The sequence below is a fragment of the Enhydra lutris genome, unplaced genomic scaffold, assembly GCF_002288905.1.
Source record: "Enhydra lutris kenyoni isolate GAN:26980312 unplaced genomic scaffold, ASM228890v2 scaffoldscaffold5, whole genome shotgun sequence".
NCBI lineage: Eukaryota > Metazoa > Chordata > Mammalia > Carnivora > Mustelidae > Enhydra > Enhydra lutris.
In genome coordinates, this window is record NW_019154089.1 from 8311100 (window position 1) to 8326069 (window position 14970).

The 14970-nt window shown below is 51.2% G+C and overlaps 1 protein-coding gene and 1 long non-coding RNA gene across 2 annotated transcripts; one reads left to right on the plus strand and one right to left on the minus strand.

The window, feature by feature from the left end:
* Positions 1 to 3336: 3336 nt before the first annotated feature.
* On the minus strand, positions 3337 to 5703 carry LOC111140799 (interleukin-3-like). Its single transcript, XM_022492977.1, has 5 exons — positions 5545 to 5703; positions 5418 to 5453; positions 4089 to 4181; positions 3945 to 3980; positions 3337 to 3835 (listed from the first exon to the last, which is right to left on the minus strand). The coding sequence occupies exons 1-5, from the start codon at positions 5701 to 5703 to the stop codon at positions 3731 to 3733; spliced, it is 429 nt and encodes a 142-aa protein (XP_022348685.1). The 3' UTR covers positions 3337 to 3730.
* A 6257-nt stretch (positions 5704 to 11960) lies between these two features.
* Positions 11961 to 12822, plus strand: LOC111140844. The gene is made up of 3 exons (XR_002640170.1): positions 11961 to 12017; positions 12110 to 12145; positions 12727 to 12822. It is a non-coding gene; the product is annotated as an uncharacterized LOC111140844 (long non-coding RNA).
* The last annotated feature ends 2148 nt before the right edge of the window (positions 12823 to 14970 follow it).

Consider the following 14970-nt stretch of genomic DNA (forward strand, 5'->3'; position numbering starts at 1 on the left):
TCCCTATGCATCACTGTCTGTGGGAAGCCCCTTTAACAAGACCCGTACCTGTTCATCCATCATTGTCCGTAATAACCCCCATGGCCCTGTGCCGGGACATGGCCAAGAGACTCCCAGGGGCCTAGCTCAGTATCTCCCCAACACCTGGCCCCAGCCTAGAAAGCTTGGAAAGTCCCCCAGGTATTTACTGAGCTGAGTCAAATGCAGTTTCCAGGGCAGGGTGGAAAGAGCAGAGTCCATCCTGGAGCAGGAGGATTCTCTATGGAATGAGGCGCTGATTTCTCTCTGAGGGAGCCTCTCCTTACAGGCTTGCCTTCCTAGCAATTTCTCTCTGCTTGATTTTTCTGTATTTCCAAGTTTATCAGTAAAGAGCATATATGCTCTCTTATATTTCCCCTCTGATGAATAGCTATAATATTTCTTAAAGTAAAAAATAAAATTCCTGGTTGAGGTCATCTACTTTGCTGTAGAAAAGGCATCTTGGATTTGTGAAGGTGGGAACTTTGACTTTCAGAGGGCCTTCCTGGGACTTACAATGGGGCTTTGCTGCCCACTGGTGGTGAATGGATTTATAGATCTGGCACTAAGGACAGTCCAGGCAGCTCAGAGAGAAGTGCAAATGACTGACCTACAGGGGAGATCTGAGCACCCTGGGACCTCCCATTAGGCCAGGGAGTCCTCACCTCTCCCTGCAGGTGGCTGAGTATGGTATAGAAAGGCCCTAACCTGACTGGGAACTGACCACCACTTGGTTCCAGGCCCCAGTCCAGGGCTGTGCTGTCCCCAAGCAAGATCTGAGGTTCAAGATCAAGTGTAAGATTCAGTGGGTCAGGCCCATGTTCATCCCAGTCCAACCTGGAGCAGGCTGGATGGTTCTGTAAGAAGGGGAGACCCCAGAGTATCTGAGAAGGCTCACCTCCTCTTGAGCATGTCACGGTCACTTGTCTCCCCCTGCTTTCTGCGCGTGTCTTTGCTGACCTCCCCCACCCCCAACACACACACACTCAGATCTTCCTGCACCAGGTCTTTGTCTTACCTGACCACTCACTCCCGCCTCCCATAGTCATTAGTCACTAGCATAGGGCCTGGGCCTGAAGAGGGAAAGGGTAGAGGCTGAAGGAGCGTTGTGTGCTCCCCAACCAGCATTTGCTGCTATTACAGTTTTTCTTCTCTTCCGTGAATGCTTTCATTTCATTTTAGTCTCTAGATCTTTGCACTATTCTCTCTGTCTAGAGCTCTTTCCTCCCGTGTTATCACACAGCGGTTACTTTCTCCTCATTCAGGTTGCAACCTATGTGTGACTTGCTCAAACAGGCCTTTCCAGACCACTCAATGTAAAGCAACCTCCCCAGACCCCCTCCATCTGGTTAGTTCACTGTCATAGCTCCAAGTGTCCAGAACAAGCCCTGACACATAGGTGCCCAGCCAGAGTTTGCTGAATGGATGAATTCCAAGGCACTGAAGGAGTGTTGCCCCATCCAGACTGGAGTGAGAATAGTGTGGCTCCAGGACAAAAGGAGGTTCCAGAAGGGGCCTTGAATGGAGACTGCCAGGTAAGAACAAAATGGCAGCCTGCCAGCTACCTTCCTACACCTCAGGTGAGGGGAGCTCCAGCAACTGGTAAAATTAACAGATCCCCAGTGGAAGGAGTCCACGTTGTAGCATTTCCTGATGTCCATAGTGTAAATACGTCACTGTGCCCAATTTCCAGCTACAGATGGTTTGATAACTGGCTGGCAACTTTTTATAAGATGGAACAATTGGCTCTGTGAGCCAGTATGAGCTGGTTCCATCCACCACTGGCTCTGGCCTGCTGAGGATGAAGACAAGGTGTGGGACAAGCATGGCAGAACAGACCACGGGGTCCATCTCCTTTCCACCAGGACAGAGGATGGCAGGGCTGGCAGAGGTGGAAGGCTGCTGACCCACTCTCTAGAGAGTGAAGTGGAGGTGACAGGCAGGGACTCATCCTGGGCACATAGGAGTGGGACACAAATGCTTGCCTCAGCCAGGATGAAATTAGGACCAGCCACCAGGTGTGGGTGTGAGAGCGAGTGGAGCAGGGGAGCAGGAGAAGCGGGAAAGCCCGCTAGGAATCTGGACTCTTCAGTGCACACTCTCAGATCCTCCCCCAGGATCCTGGAGCATTCTCATGCAGTGGCCCAGCTCCCCCTAGTGGCTCTACCAGAAACTGCAGCAGCTTCTCCAGCTCCTCCCACGACAGAGTGCAACACAGAATCTTCCCTGAGCACCCGCAGTGCGGGTCTGTGAGCCAGACTGGAGAGAGGGGGAAGAAGTGAGCAGAAAATTATTTTTGTGAGAACACAAAATTGTATTAGGAGGAGGAACGTGGGGAAATATATTTCTGAGGTAGTAGCAGATCACTTTAACCTCCTGCTCTCCCATTCAGGCAGCTGGGCTGTTCCATACCCATCACATAAGGGGAGGGGTGGATCAAGGCAGGAAACAGAAAAGAAGAAGGCCAGGCCACCAGCATCTGACCTTGGAATCCAAAGCCTTTATGGGACTTGTGAGGAGTCAGAGGGGATGACATTGCTCCTTAGTGTGGTGACAGAGGAAGGCTTACTCTCCCCTTTCTCCCCCACAGTCCCAGACTAGAGGAGATACAGGATGCCCAGGAGCCAGAGAGGGAGGCACTTAGGGCCAAAGGGTCCCTGGGACGTCAAGGGTCAGGTGCACAATGAAACTACACTTGTTCATCTCCCAGCCTCCGCCATCCACATCAGTCTTTGCTGCCCTGGGCTACATGGCTGTCCTTCCAGTGGGTCCCTGTGTGCCTATTTCAGACAAGAGCTCTGGGATAACGTGTACAGCAGAGGTAAGCAGCATTTGAGTTGGTCTCTGAAGTAGAAACTCACCATTTGGAGTCAGGATCAGGGCATTTGGGACTGAGGTGTCAGTGTGGGTAGAAGTTTAGAGGTATAAAAAAAGGTGTGTGGTTCATCCCGGAAGCCACAATGCTGCTGTTGGCTGGCACATCAAGGAGGTTGGTAGTTGTAGGCATAAGGGAATAGAAACAACAGGTGGAGGCAGGTCTCTTTTGCTATCCTAAGGATAAGAACAAAGTCCAGAAGCCCCTGAGGACTGGGAAATTAAGTATCAGACCAACCTGGTCAGATTCGGATTTTCTAAAACTCAATCTGGCTCCCTGGTAGACCACAGATTGCCAGGGTGTGGATTCCGGGGCCCATCTGGTGGCAGGGAAACCTGCTGGGGGTGAGAGGTGGAGGGCTGCTCAATCGTCAGGCAAGAGATTTACTAAGACCTGAGTCAAATCGAGACACTGGCAACAAAGCAGTTGTTCAGAGGGTGTGGTTTATTTTCTCAGATGTGTAGAAATCAGTTTAAAATCTTAGGTACAAATGAACAAGCCCCAAGTCCCCCCTCTTGAGTCTTGTTTAGGAGGAGCAGGACGTAGGCTCCTTTGCTAAAATAAATACATTTCATGTTACATAAGGTTATAAATAAAAACATACATAAATAAATAACTTCTATAGAATAAAAATGAGACCATCATCACAAAAGGCCAAATGGGGGCAGCACATTTCAGAAATTAGATAATGAACAATTGTTCTGACTCCACTGGAGAAAATGTAATCTCTCCAGTCCTGGACTGTGTGAGAGACACCCCAGAGTCTTCAGGTGTCCTGCTGTGTCTGACATCCAAGGCCCAGAGACAGAGGGGACATCAGACTGAGAATTCCAGGACTCAGTGGTTGTTCCTGAAATTCAGAAAGTTATCAAGGGCTTCCAGATATTTTTTCAGCTTCTTTTGGAAATCACTCCAGTTATTCTCAATAGAGATTGGTTCTCCCTGTGAAGAAACCAGGAGGGTGGCATTAGGTTGAAAGGTAGATGACGGGCTCAGAGTCAGGTCATGGGTAAGAGTACCACCTGCAGGGGCATCTTGGGGGTCAGCTTACCCTGGGTGTGGGAGTCGGCAGGAGTGGCAGGAATTCCTGTGGGAAGAGACCAAAGCAGACAGTCAGAGAGAGTCACCTGGAAAAGGAGCAGGCCCTAGTCAGGGCCAAAGCAGGGATCCCCAAAACCCTCAAAGTTTTACCTACCTTAAGATTTTTCCAGATAAGTGATTCGTTGCTGTAGAAATTTTTGGTAGCATTCAAGAATGCATCCAGGTTTGGCCTCAGAAGGGTAGTGTTCTAAGGGGACCGAGAATACACATAAGGGGAGAAGGTTGGCATTCAGCCTTCCCATAGCTGAAGTCATCCCCAGTTTTCCAAGTCTGCTTTCAGGGACGTCCTTGGACAATCCCTCCTAGTCCTCTTCTTGCCCCAGGTGGTTCCCTGGGAAGCCCTTAAGGGCACAGGCCTCGAAGTGAGTATACACCCCAAGCAAGGCCTACTTCCCTCAGCCCCGAGCCCCTGACTCCAGGTAAGCTGCACACAGGGCCTGGGTGGATCTTTCCCCACTTAGGGGGGAAAGCATTGCCCAAAAGAAGATCTACAAAAGGTGGAGGGCTGGCCACAGGGAGTATTTGCAGCTAAGAGGCCAGATAACAGGATTAATGCCTTGACTGAATGAAGGCCTCCTAGAAAATCAGGAAGAAAATTGCAGAGATCTCAACCCCAGCAGGACCTGGGTGCAGCCTGTGAACTATACATGCTTAAAAGAGGGGCATATACATTTCTGATAAACTCAGGAAAGATTCCAACCTCTTGTCAGACCCAAGGATTATCATACAAACAAAGGAAAAATAACCATAGAAGCCAACCGAAACTAGGAAAAATAAGTGTAAATGATAACACCCAGAGCCAGTCTACATGAGAAACAGGATTCAGTGTCTAAAGGAAAAGGAAGGAAGCAGGCAAGTTCATGGGGGAAATTTTAGGCTGCCCCACTGAAAAATCAAGAGCTTAAGGCCTTTGGAATTATTCACTGGGAGCTAGCTACCTTTTCATTTGTAATTTTTAAAAAAAGAAGAAGCAGGGCGCCTGGGTGGCTCAGTGGGTTAAAGCCTCTGCCTTTGGCTCAGGTCATGATATCAGGGTCCTGGGATTGAGTCCTGCATCAGGCTCTCTGCTCAGCAGGGAGCCTGCTTCCACTTCTCTCTCGATCTGCCTGCCTCTCTGCCTACTTGTGATCTCTGCCTGTCAAATAAATAAATAAATAAATAAGAAGAATCAGCAGCAGCAGCATTTTCCTGTTCTAGAGCCAGCAGGGGAAAACGTATTGAACACTTAGCATCTGACACAGGTCTGGTGACTCTATGCACTGGTGCCACATAATTCTCACAGAGACCCCACTGAGCTACACAGTAAACTCTGTGCACAGATGAAGCACCGAGGCTAGGCAAGGTGGGGTGACAGGCCTATGGCCACCCAGGCAGAAAATGGGTTAGGACCCAGGTGTTGCCTGAGTGTGGGCTGAGTACTTACCAGCAGGGTGTTTGTCTCATTTGGGTCCAAGGTTTCCTGTGGGGGCAGAGGGAGAGAGCTGTGAGTTCTCTTGGCCTGAGACACCTGCTAGCCCTTCCCTGCCCTCTGCCAACCTTATCCCACTCACTTCTGCAGGCGAGGGTGAACTGTTTAAGATGTCTGTAATTTCACTGATCATCTTGAAGTTTTGCTGAGGCGGGTATGTCAGCAAGGACCGCCCCTGGGCCTGCGGGGCTTGCAGTCCAAGCAGGAGCAGGAGAAGGTGCAGGACAGGGAGGCTGTTCATGTTCGGGCTGGTAGGGTGTATTCTGTCTTGTCCTGGTCCCTTGTGGCGTTCTGAAGCATCCGACACAGTCTCCCGTCTTTTATGCACAGAGGCCGCGTGCCTACACCCCGATGAGAGGGGCGGATGTCGGAAGAATCTTTATCTGACATGGAACCTCCATAGCAAACCACAGACTTATTCATCACTTTCTAGTACTGGAGATCAGTGAAACTTGGAAAAAAAAAATTACTCAGAGGTTATCTCCTTCTCTTGCCAAGGAGAAGAGATGGGTGGGCCACTGGGCAGAGTGGGAACAGGTGAGAGGATCCCTCTGACAGGTGAGGGGCTGCCTGACTCGGAGCTCCCTCAAGCCTCCTGCCCCGTGGCACCTGCTCCTGCCATCCCCTGGATAGCTCTGACCCTCTACTGCTCACCCTACCTGGCACTTCCTGGTCCTTTGTGGGCGTCCGAGTGAAGGCCACTGGAACAGATGAGAGTTTTTCTGGAAGGTGGTCACAGAGCTAACTGTTCACATGTGAGCTCATTAACTGAGAAGCACATCTCTTGAAAACCTCCCACCCTAGTGCTGAGTTTCTGATGTTAAAGCCCCCAGTAGTTTGCCTTATGGCCCTTGGGCGGCTGCTTCTCCTTAGCACTTTCTGTTCCTTGGGGCAGGGGCACAGATGTAGCTCAGGCACCATACGCCCACTCTGTCTTCATTGGTCTGACAGCCTGACTCTGCCCTGTGTTATGGGATCTTAACCCCTAGTGGAGGCCTGGCTGCACGCCCTGGTGGTCCCTTTGGTAGCATGGAGGAGCTGGGTTCCAGGACCAGAAGATGGGGCCTTTGAGGAAAAGGCAGTTGTCACTGGGAAACAGGAGGAGGAGGCTGCCCTGGGAAGGTTTAGGAGGGGGAACTAGAAGCTGTGAGGGGTGAAGCAAGGGAGAGGAGAGGGCAACTTCCGGCTTCAGTGTGGGTTTCTAGTGATAGAGGCTGGTGAACAGCAGAGAGCTGTGTTGCAGGGGTCCGAGTGTCTGGGAATATGGATTTGGCAGGCACAGGCCCGGTAGAAAGACTTTGCAGGGTGGGGAGGAGGATAGGGACACATCATGGAGGAGGCCAAAGAGAACCAGAGAAGCAGCAGCTAGAGAAGAGGCAGGAAAACCAGGAGAGTAGGGGAGTCAAAGGCAGCCCCTGAAGGGAGAGGGGGACCACTGCCCCCTGAGGCTTGTCAGGCCCTGACACAGACCCAGACAGGAGGTTTTGGCAAAGGGGTGAATGTGGCAAGGCATGGGGAAGAGTTCTTTGAGATAACTGGGACTGGGGCGGCAGAACAGGAGAGGCGGGATGGAAGAGCCAGGGGTCAGGGTGAGATGTGATACAATCAGAATGGGGAGATGAAGGATAGGAGGTTATGCTGAGCCAAGGGAACTGGGGGGTTTCAGGACTCTGAGCAGGGAAGAGATCTGGTAAAGACAAGGACCAGGATGTGGCTTAAGGGGAGGCAGGTAAGGAAGCTGTGGCGCAAGGCAGTGCTCTGAGAATGATGCCTGTAGCCAATACTCGTGGCCCCCTGCTCAGCCACGGGTCAGGAAAGGTCTCGGGGTTTGGGCCCAGAGCATCCTCACAAAAGCACGTGGAGTGTCTTGAAGGCACAGTGAAATGGGACAACACACAATTAACCTACGGCTAGGTACCCACTAGGCATTGTTCATTCAACAAACTTTTATCAGCATTTGCTAAGTCAGTCCTGGGAATAGAACAGACTCTGTCCCTCTCCTTCGGAAGCTTACAGGCTGATGGCCAGCCTTGCTCCTCTCATCTTAGACCTTAGAACTGCTGATTCAGTGAGGGGCTTGTTGGAAGTGCAGAAGCACCTGCCTCACCCCAGACTTTCTGGATCAAAAATTGCATTTTGACAAGACCCTCGGGTGATTCACATGGCATTGTAGAAGTTCTGATTTAAAGTCCTCAACGTGGGATGCGTGGGTGGCTCAGTCAGTTTAGCGGCTCAAGTCATGATCCCAGGGTCCTAGGATGGAGTTACACTCCCTGCCTATCAGGGAGCCTGCTTCTTCCTCTGCCTGCCTCTCTCTTTCTCTCTGACAAATAAACAAAGTACTCAACTCCTAACGTAAGAGCTTAATAAGTGTGAGATACTATTTGCTCTCCCAGCATACTTTGTAGGGGCCTCATCCAACATTTGCTGTTTGTATTACCATGATTTGTTCTTGTCTGCCCTGTTAGATGTTGAGCTTAAAAGCTGAAAAAAGATACAAAGTACTCAGCTTGAGTAGGGCTGAGGTCCTCGCCCTCGGGAGACAGGGCTTCTTGACCACTCAACCATGGGTTGGTGTTACCTTCTATATAAGAGTTTTAAGGATCAGAGCACAAAAACACGATTTCTTTCTTTTTTAATTTATTTGAGAGAAAGAGAGAGAGAGGGAATGAGAGAAAGCGAGCATGAGAGAGGGAAGGTCAGAGGAAGAAGCAGACCCCCTGCTGAGCAAGGAGTCTGATGCGGGAATCCATCCTGGGACTCCAGGATCATGACCTGAGCTGAAGGCAGTCGCTCAACCAACCGAGCCATCCAGATTTCTTACAGAGAAAAAAAAAACCTCTATTTTTTTTTAATTCAAATGACTTTTTGAGGGAATTTGAAAGTTCAGTCCATTCTGAAGCTAGGGAGGCTGAACATTCCTGCAAATGCTCTTTTTAAACCCTGACTTTGTATTGCATTATAGCAAAGAAGACCCGAGTACTGCTACTGGAAATCTTTGACATTTATAGTATTTGTCTCGTTTTAAAAATACTTTAAAAACCTATCAAAGGAGAAGGAGGTTTTAGACCTCATGCTAGGGGCATTAGAAACATTATGGGGTGTTCAGCCAGGGAGGTCTGTGGCCCTGGAAAGTGTGGGTTCCAAGAAACCCAGCCCTGCTACTGTGGGGAGAACGGTCAGGATAGCAGGGTGGCCAGTAAGGGGTTGGGGGAGTCCTCTGGACCATCGATGATGGGGAGGCTGGGCTACGTGTATTCTGGTTCAGAGGCAGAGAACTGCATGGAGGCAAAGACTCGAACAGCTAACGTCCACTGAGCAGCACTTAGCAAATGCTGGGCACTCAGTTCTTTTCCCTGGTTGACTCATTTAATCCTCACAGTGAACCTGTGGGGCAGGTATTATTATTATTACCACCATTTCACAGCTAAAGAAACTGAGGCTCAAGGAAGCTGAGTTCCCCAAAGCTAGGAAGTGACATCACCGGGATTGAATGCAAGCAGGTGTGTCTGATCCCAGAGGCTGAGCACTAGAAAGTAATAGATTAAGAGGTGAAGCAGGCTGATGGGAAGGGGGCAGTATGGTGAGGATAAAATGGAGCCATTGGAATTTTTGACTAGAGGCCACTGGTGCCTCTGGGGTAGCCATTTTAGTGTGCAGTGAGGGTAGAAGCTGGTGGTAGTGGGCTGAGGAATGAGTGAAGGTGGGACAGAGGGTGGTAGATTATTTGAAGTTTTATTCTGAAGGGAAGGGGAGAGATAGGGGCAGCTAGAGAAGTCAGGGAGACAGAAGGATCTTTCCAGACAGGGAAGCTTGGAAATCCCTCTGCTGGAGGTGAGATGAGAATGGGCTGGACAGTTGGACGCAGGCCAGTGCAGTGGGTGCCCAAAGGGCGTGCACACAGGGGGGGCTCCCTGCATTGGGCATCACATGCTCACCCAAGCAGAAGGCTCAGGGAAAGGCCACCGAGGTGGGCCCAGTCCATCCAGGAGGGAGGGTGTAATGGATTGTGTCCGCTGCTTTGGTGGCAGGAGAGGAAAATGGTTTCTGTGTTCCCTGTGAAATAAGAGGCAGTCAGCTCCTGAAGTTTAGGGAGGTGGGGTCAGAGGCACAGAGGGTGTCCTGGTTGGGAGTCTGTTAGCTGACTGCCTCAGGATGGCCTTAAGGGGCTAGTAGCCTTGGCTTAAAAGACAAGAAGTTTCAGAGAATCCAAAGCCTTTCTGTTCCAAGGTGGAGGGCCCCCAAGGCCGGGGCACGAGGCCATGGTGGGCAGAGAAAGGAGCAGGATGGCCAGAGCAAGGCAGGCAGGAGGTAGTGGGCCCAGTCCCCCTAGAGAGGCCCCTGGAGTGCAAGCCAATGCTGACTCCTGGTCAAGGAACAGAGTTACATTCCACAAAGCAAACGTTCTTCAGAGGGGCTGCTCAGCTGTTGTTGTAGGGGACGACCAGGTATCCCCCCCAGGGCTTCTGCAACCTCTCAGGGCAACCAGGAGCCTGATCCTCCTTTGAGAGTCTCCTTTGAGGTTTGCCTTGGCTCTAAGGCAGCTGCTTCAGGTCCATTCGCAGAAACCCCTTCCTTCTCCCGCAGGCAAAAGTCATGCCCAACCCCTTGAGAGAAGCCTGGCCTCCTATAAAAAATTGGTTCTCCCCCTGGTGTTTCCGTCAGCCCAGCCTAGGGAAAGCTTCCTCTGCAGATGGGGCTTATTGCAATCAGGAAGGGAAATGAGCTGAGGGTGCCCAGCCCTGGGTGGCATAAGGGAGGCCCTGCTAGGGCTGGGGTGGGAGAGCCAGCCCAGGACTGCTGACTGGAGTGTGCAGAGAAGGGACCCTACGGCTTTCAGGGTGGATCTCTGAAGGGTGGGTCCCTGTAGGCCTGTGGTCTGGATTCACTCAGAATGGGGCACAGTGTTCAAAGTTGTGGCCCTTGGGGCCCATCCATATCTCCTCCTTCCTGTCACTCACCCACTCAACCCCACAGGCCTGGTGGAATTTTCTGGGGTGCCCACCACCAACAGGGACCCAGACTTCAATCATCATGGCAGACTCCCCTGATACCCTCTCTTTGGCATCCTTTGTCAGATTCCGTCTGCCTGTGACCTCAGTCATGCTTCTGCTGGTGGCCCTGACCACACTACTTGATCTTGCCGTTACACAAGGCAGCTCCAGGCTTCTGGCTTGCCAAGCAGTGCCATCAGGTTTCACATGCTCACCTGAGCAGAAAGAGCTTTGGGAAAAGGGAGGTCTGGCCTCCTGTCCCACCCAGCTCTGCACTCCTCACCCAGGGCCCACATAGTCTCACCCTGTGCACCCTCAGCTTTCTACCCGGTGCTGTGGATGTGGCCTTCTGGAGGCCCATTGGTGCCAAGTGGACCTCCTCCCCAAGTCCAGTCTCAGAGAAGACAAATGGAAAACCGCAGTTGAAAATAATAAGCCTGATGAGGAAGAAGGCTTAAAATGGGGCAGCCTCACTCTGTCTGGACAATCGGGGGAGACTGAAGAAGGGAAGGCTAAGCTCTCTGAAGGCTGCTATGGAACCATATGTGTTAGAGAGGAAGCACTCCCAGGCAGTTGGGTGTGAGGACGCAGGCATTCTGTCTGTCAATTTCAAGTCTCCTAGCCTCAGCTCTGACATCCGGTAATGGGGTAGCCATGTCATTCTTGTTACTTACAAACATATGTGCATTCAGTGCCTGCTACTCTCTTGTTGCCCACGTGGAACACAGAGCTTTGGGACATGCATTCCTATTAAGTCCATAAAGCCAGAAGTCAGGTGAGGGACAGACATACAGGGCCCTCAGCCCCACACTCCCCATTCTCGCTGACACTGCCCCAAAACTGTAGGATGACTTAGATGCTGGTAACACAGTGTTCCAGATGCTCATGAATTGCTCTTTTAAGTGGTTAAGCCTTCCCGCAGGTGGTTAGCCATGGAGATGATGTTGCCAGGCAGAATCTTGGCTGCCTCGCAGGCAGAGAAGGGGAGGCCACGAAAGGTGGCTGGCAGAGAGCCAGAGCTGTCCAGGTGACAGCAGGACCAGATCCTGGCTGGGCACAAGCAGGCCCAGGTGAGCCTCTTCAGAGCCAGGTTGCCCACTCCGTCTGGTGAGCAGAGGCTCTTATCTTCCTTGGTGAGGTGAGGTGAAACCCTTTGAGAATGTTTTTTCAAGTTTTACTGATCATGAGTTCCAGAAAATGATGAATAAGTTGATATGTTTGTCATGGAGGTTCCCTATCAGACAAGGGTATCAGCCCATCCGGGGCTTCTCTGAACATCCCCCACCACCCCATTTCCTGCCTCACCCCCCCATTCCCCACAGTGGGTCTATAAAAGAGAAAGCCAGCTGGGCCACTCCAGATTCCTACAGCCAGGGAGGACCACATTAGCTCCCAGAAACTCAAGATGTGGAGAACCCTCTGCATTCAGCTTCTCCTCATCTTCCTTCCCTTTGGCCTCCCCAGATCTGTGTCCATAAGGGTCCCTGGCACCCAGGCTCCGGGCTGCTGCAAGTACTGGAGCACCATCTCTGAAATCTGCTCTAAGCTGAACTCTAGCTCTGTGAGTAGCTGGTGACTCTCTGGGCGTGGGCAGGGACGGCCTGGCAGTCTCAGGCCAGGGACTCTCATGGTTCTCTCTCTTTTCCCCTGCAGACATCTGAAGACATTAATCTGCGGCTGGCGCTGCAGGTGAGGGCTCAGGCCCAAGGGCCCACCCTCTCCCCTCCAGGGACTGCCATTGTGTGGCTGGTCCCTGCCCTGGGCTGGGGTGTGTTTGGGTGAGGCACCCCTGGCTGGTCACACCTGGGCCTTAATCCTCTATTTGGCATTTTAAGTGCAGATACTTCCATTGGCCTCTTTGGCTTGTGTGGGGGTTGCATAGTAGATGCTTATTCCCAAGAGTGGGAATTCTAAAATTGTATCTTGCCAAAGCTGGCCTCCATTCCTTTGGGTTCTTCTGGTGGCTGGTTCATGAAGTTCCCCAGTCACCCAGGCTCCTTTTGTACCTCATCTGGAGCCAGGTGGTAAGACGGGCCCTGCCTTGACTGGGGTTTGCCAGAATGTGTGGTGACCACCTCGGGTGCTGTGCCTCTGGGGTGGCTGGGTTCTTCCTGGTCTGGGACAGGACAGGGCACCAATGTGGAAAGCTAGGGGAGGTGGCAGAGGGTGCTGGTGAAGGCATCACAGAAAAGAGGCAGGAAGGATGACACCCAAGACCATGAGAAGGACAGCCCCTCCTGAGCCCTCCCTTATCACTCCTTGTCCTACAGAGTGATTACCTTCTGACATCTAACCTGGCTGCTTTCCGGCTCATCTCACAGGACATCATCAGTGGCTCTAATGAGTCCTTATTCATCAGTAAAAATCTGGAGGACCTAGAGGTGTGTGAGGTTGGGAAGATCTCTCTGGCACTGGGTCTCCAGGACCCCAAAGGAGCCCACTCTGGGTCAGTGTGCATGGCCTGGTTTTGCTTTTTCTCAAAGAGCAGCAGCATTTTCACCCTTAACCCTCCCCTGCCAATCTGTCCATGGCTGGGGACAGAGTTGCCACCTAGTCCCTTCTTGGGTACAATCACTGGCAGGGGCACACAGAAGCCCCCCAGCTCCTAGTGAGACCCCAGTTGCCTTCTGGGTTTTCCCAAAAGGCTAACTGGCTCTTCCTGTCTCTGGTCTACAGAAATTCCTGCAAACCTTGCCCATGCCTATGCCCACATCCCAGGTAAGCTGCTTAGACCAAGTGTAGAACCTGCCACACCCCTTCTACCTCCTCCTCAGCTGACCCAAATTTCTCATTTCTTCTAAGGGAGAAGTGTACATCCAAGCAGAAGATTTTGATGAATTCTCAGGGAAGCTGAAAGTCTTTCTGGAAGCCCTGGATGAATTCCTGATGCGCTTACTGGAGTGCCCAGAAACTTTCAAAGCCTTGTGCAGAAAATCTTAGTCTGGGCCTCTGCATGCTCAGGGCTCGGAATTGGGCTCAGGTCCTGTGTCTCCAACCTTCCTTCTTGGTATGCCAGTGAATGCTCCACTCCGTCATAGATCTCACTGACAATGCTATTTATGTAACAATTTATTTATTGTCCACCCTATTATGGAGTTATTTATTTTAATAATGGAACCCTCTCAGGAACCTCTGAGCAAAGCTCAGAGGGAATGTGAAGCCATTTTCATTTGTACCTCAGATTTCAAAAGGGTTCCTCCTCCTCTGTGAAAAATAAATATTTTATGAAAGCTACTTTGTGCCCAGTGTTGTATTTCTAGTGGGTTTCTCTGTCTGATTTGGGTCTGGGTTGCAATTTCCACACCCATAGTTAATTTCTTTAATTCTGTGGTTTTGATTCCTTTCAGGATTCTGTCCCCCCACCCCGACCCCATATTCCCTGTCCTACCCCCTTCCTGGGCTCACCTGGGTCTTTTTCTTCTCTCTGGCTCAGGCACCACCATCAGCCCCAGCCCCTACTCATCCTCTCCCCACTACCCCCATCTACTTCTTAGCACCTCTCTGCTCTATCCACTTCTCATCACTCCCATGTTCATCCCCCATCCAGACCCAGACCTGCCCACTGGAATTCCCACCACAGCTCCAGGCCAGACATCTCCCATCCTGTGTCTCTCAGCAGCCAGAGTGACTAGACACCTCTCTGTCCACAACCCCCTGCTGCTGTCACTCCAGTGACCTACAGTTAGCGCACTTAGACCAGCCCCAGGAGAAACACAGCCTAGTTTTTTCCCTAAGGAAATCCCCATTGAGGAACCTTAGGGCTTCCAGTACAGGAAATGAGTCCCCTCACCCCTCTTCAAGCTTTTGGTCCTCTCTAACCCCTCCTGTCCTCCTCTACCTCCTGGTATCCACACTCAGATGAGAAGACTCTAGTCCACACCACATGATATGAAATAGGCTCCCATTTTCTGTATTCTAAAACTCTCCTTTCAGACTCAATAAAACACAGCTCTAATGGCCAGACACTAAACAAATAAAAGGTTGTCTTCTTCCCCGTTAGCTGTCAACTAGGGGACATTTGCTTGTTCTAAACTACCCTCTCAAGAGAAAATGTCAGTTTAAGAGAATGCTGCATAGGATTTTACCTGTTGTCCTCTAAAAGACAACCAACATCCAAGCTTATGCTTCTTTGAGCCAAGAAGACAACCAGTGGGACAGAGTGTCTTGGAGCCTTCTGGCCTCCTACAGTGTGGTAGAGCAAGAATATATGGTTTTCTAAAGCCTAAGTGGAAACCCAGAAGTAAGAAAGGGCTTAAAGCCCCAGTGAAGAAGGCTACCTGTCAGGCAGGGGAACCCAGGAAGAGATGGTAGGATGACCACAGGGGCTGGAGCAGGGGGCTCAGACAAGGTAGAATTAGGGGTTTGCCCTTGGTGTCAAGCTATGGAGTAAACAGTTTCCTGCCTGTTCCTTCACAGAATCCCGAAAGATGCACACACATATCCATGGGACCCACCTGCCACAGAGAACCTCGCAGCTAGGCAAGTCCAGCTTGAAAAGCAGCAACAGGTAAGAG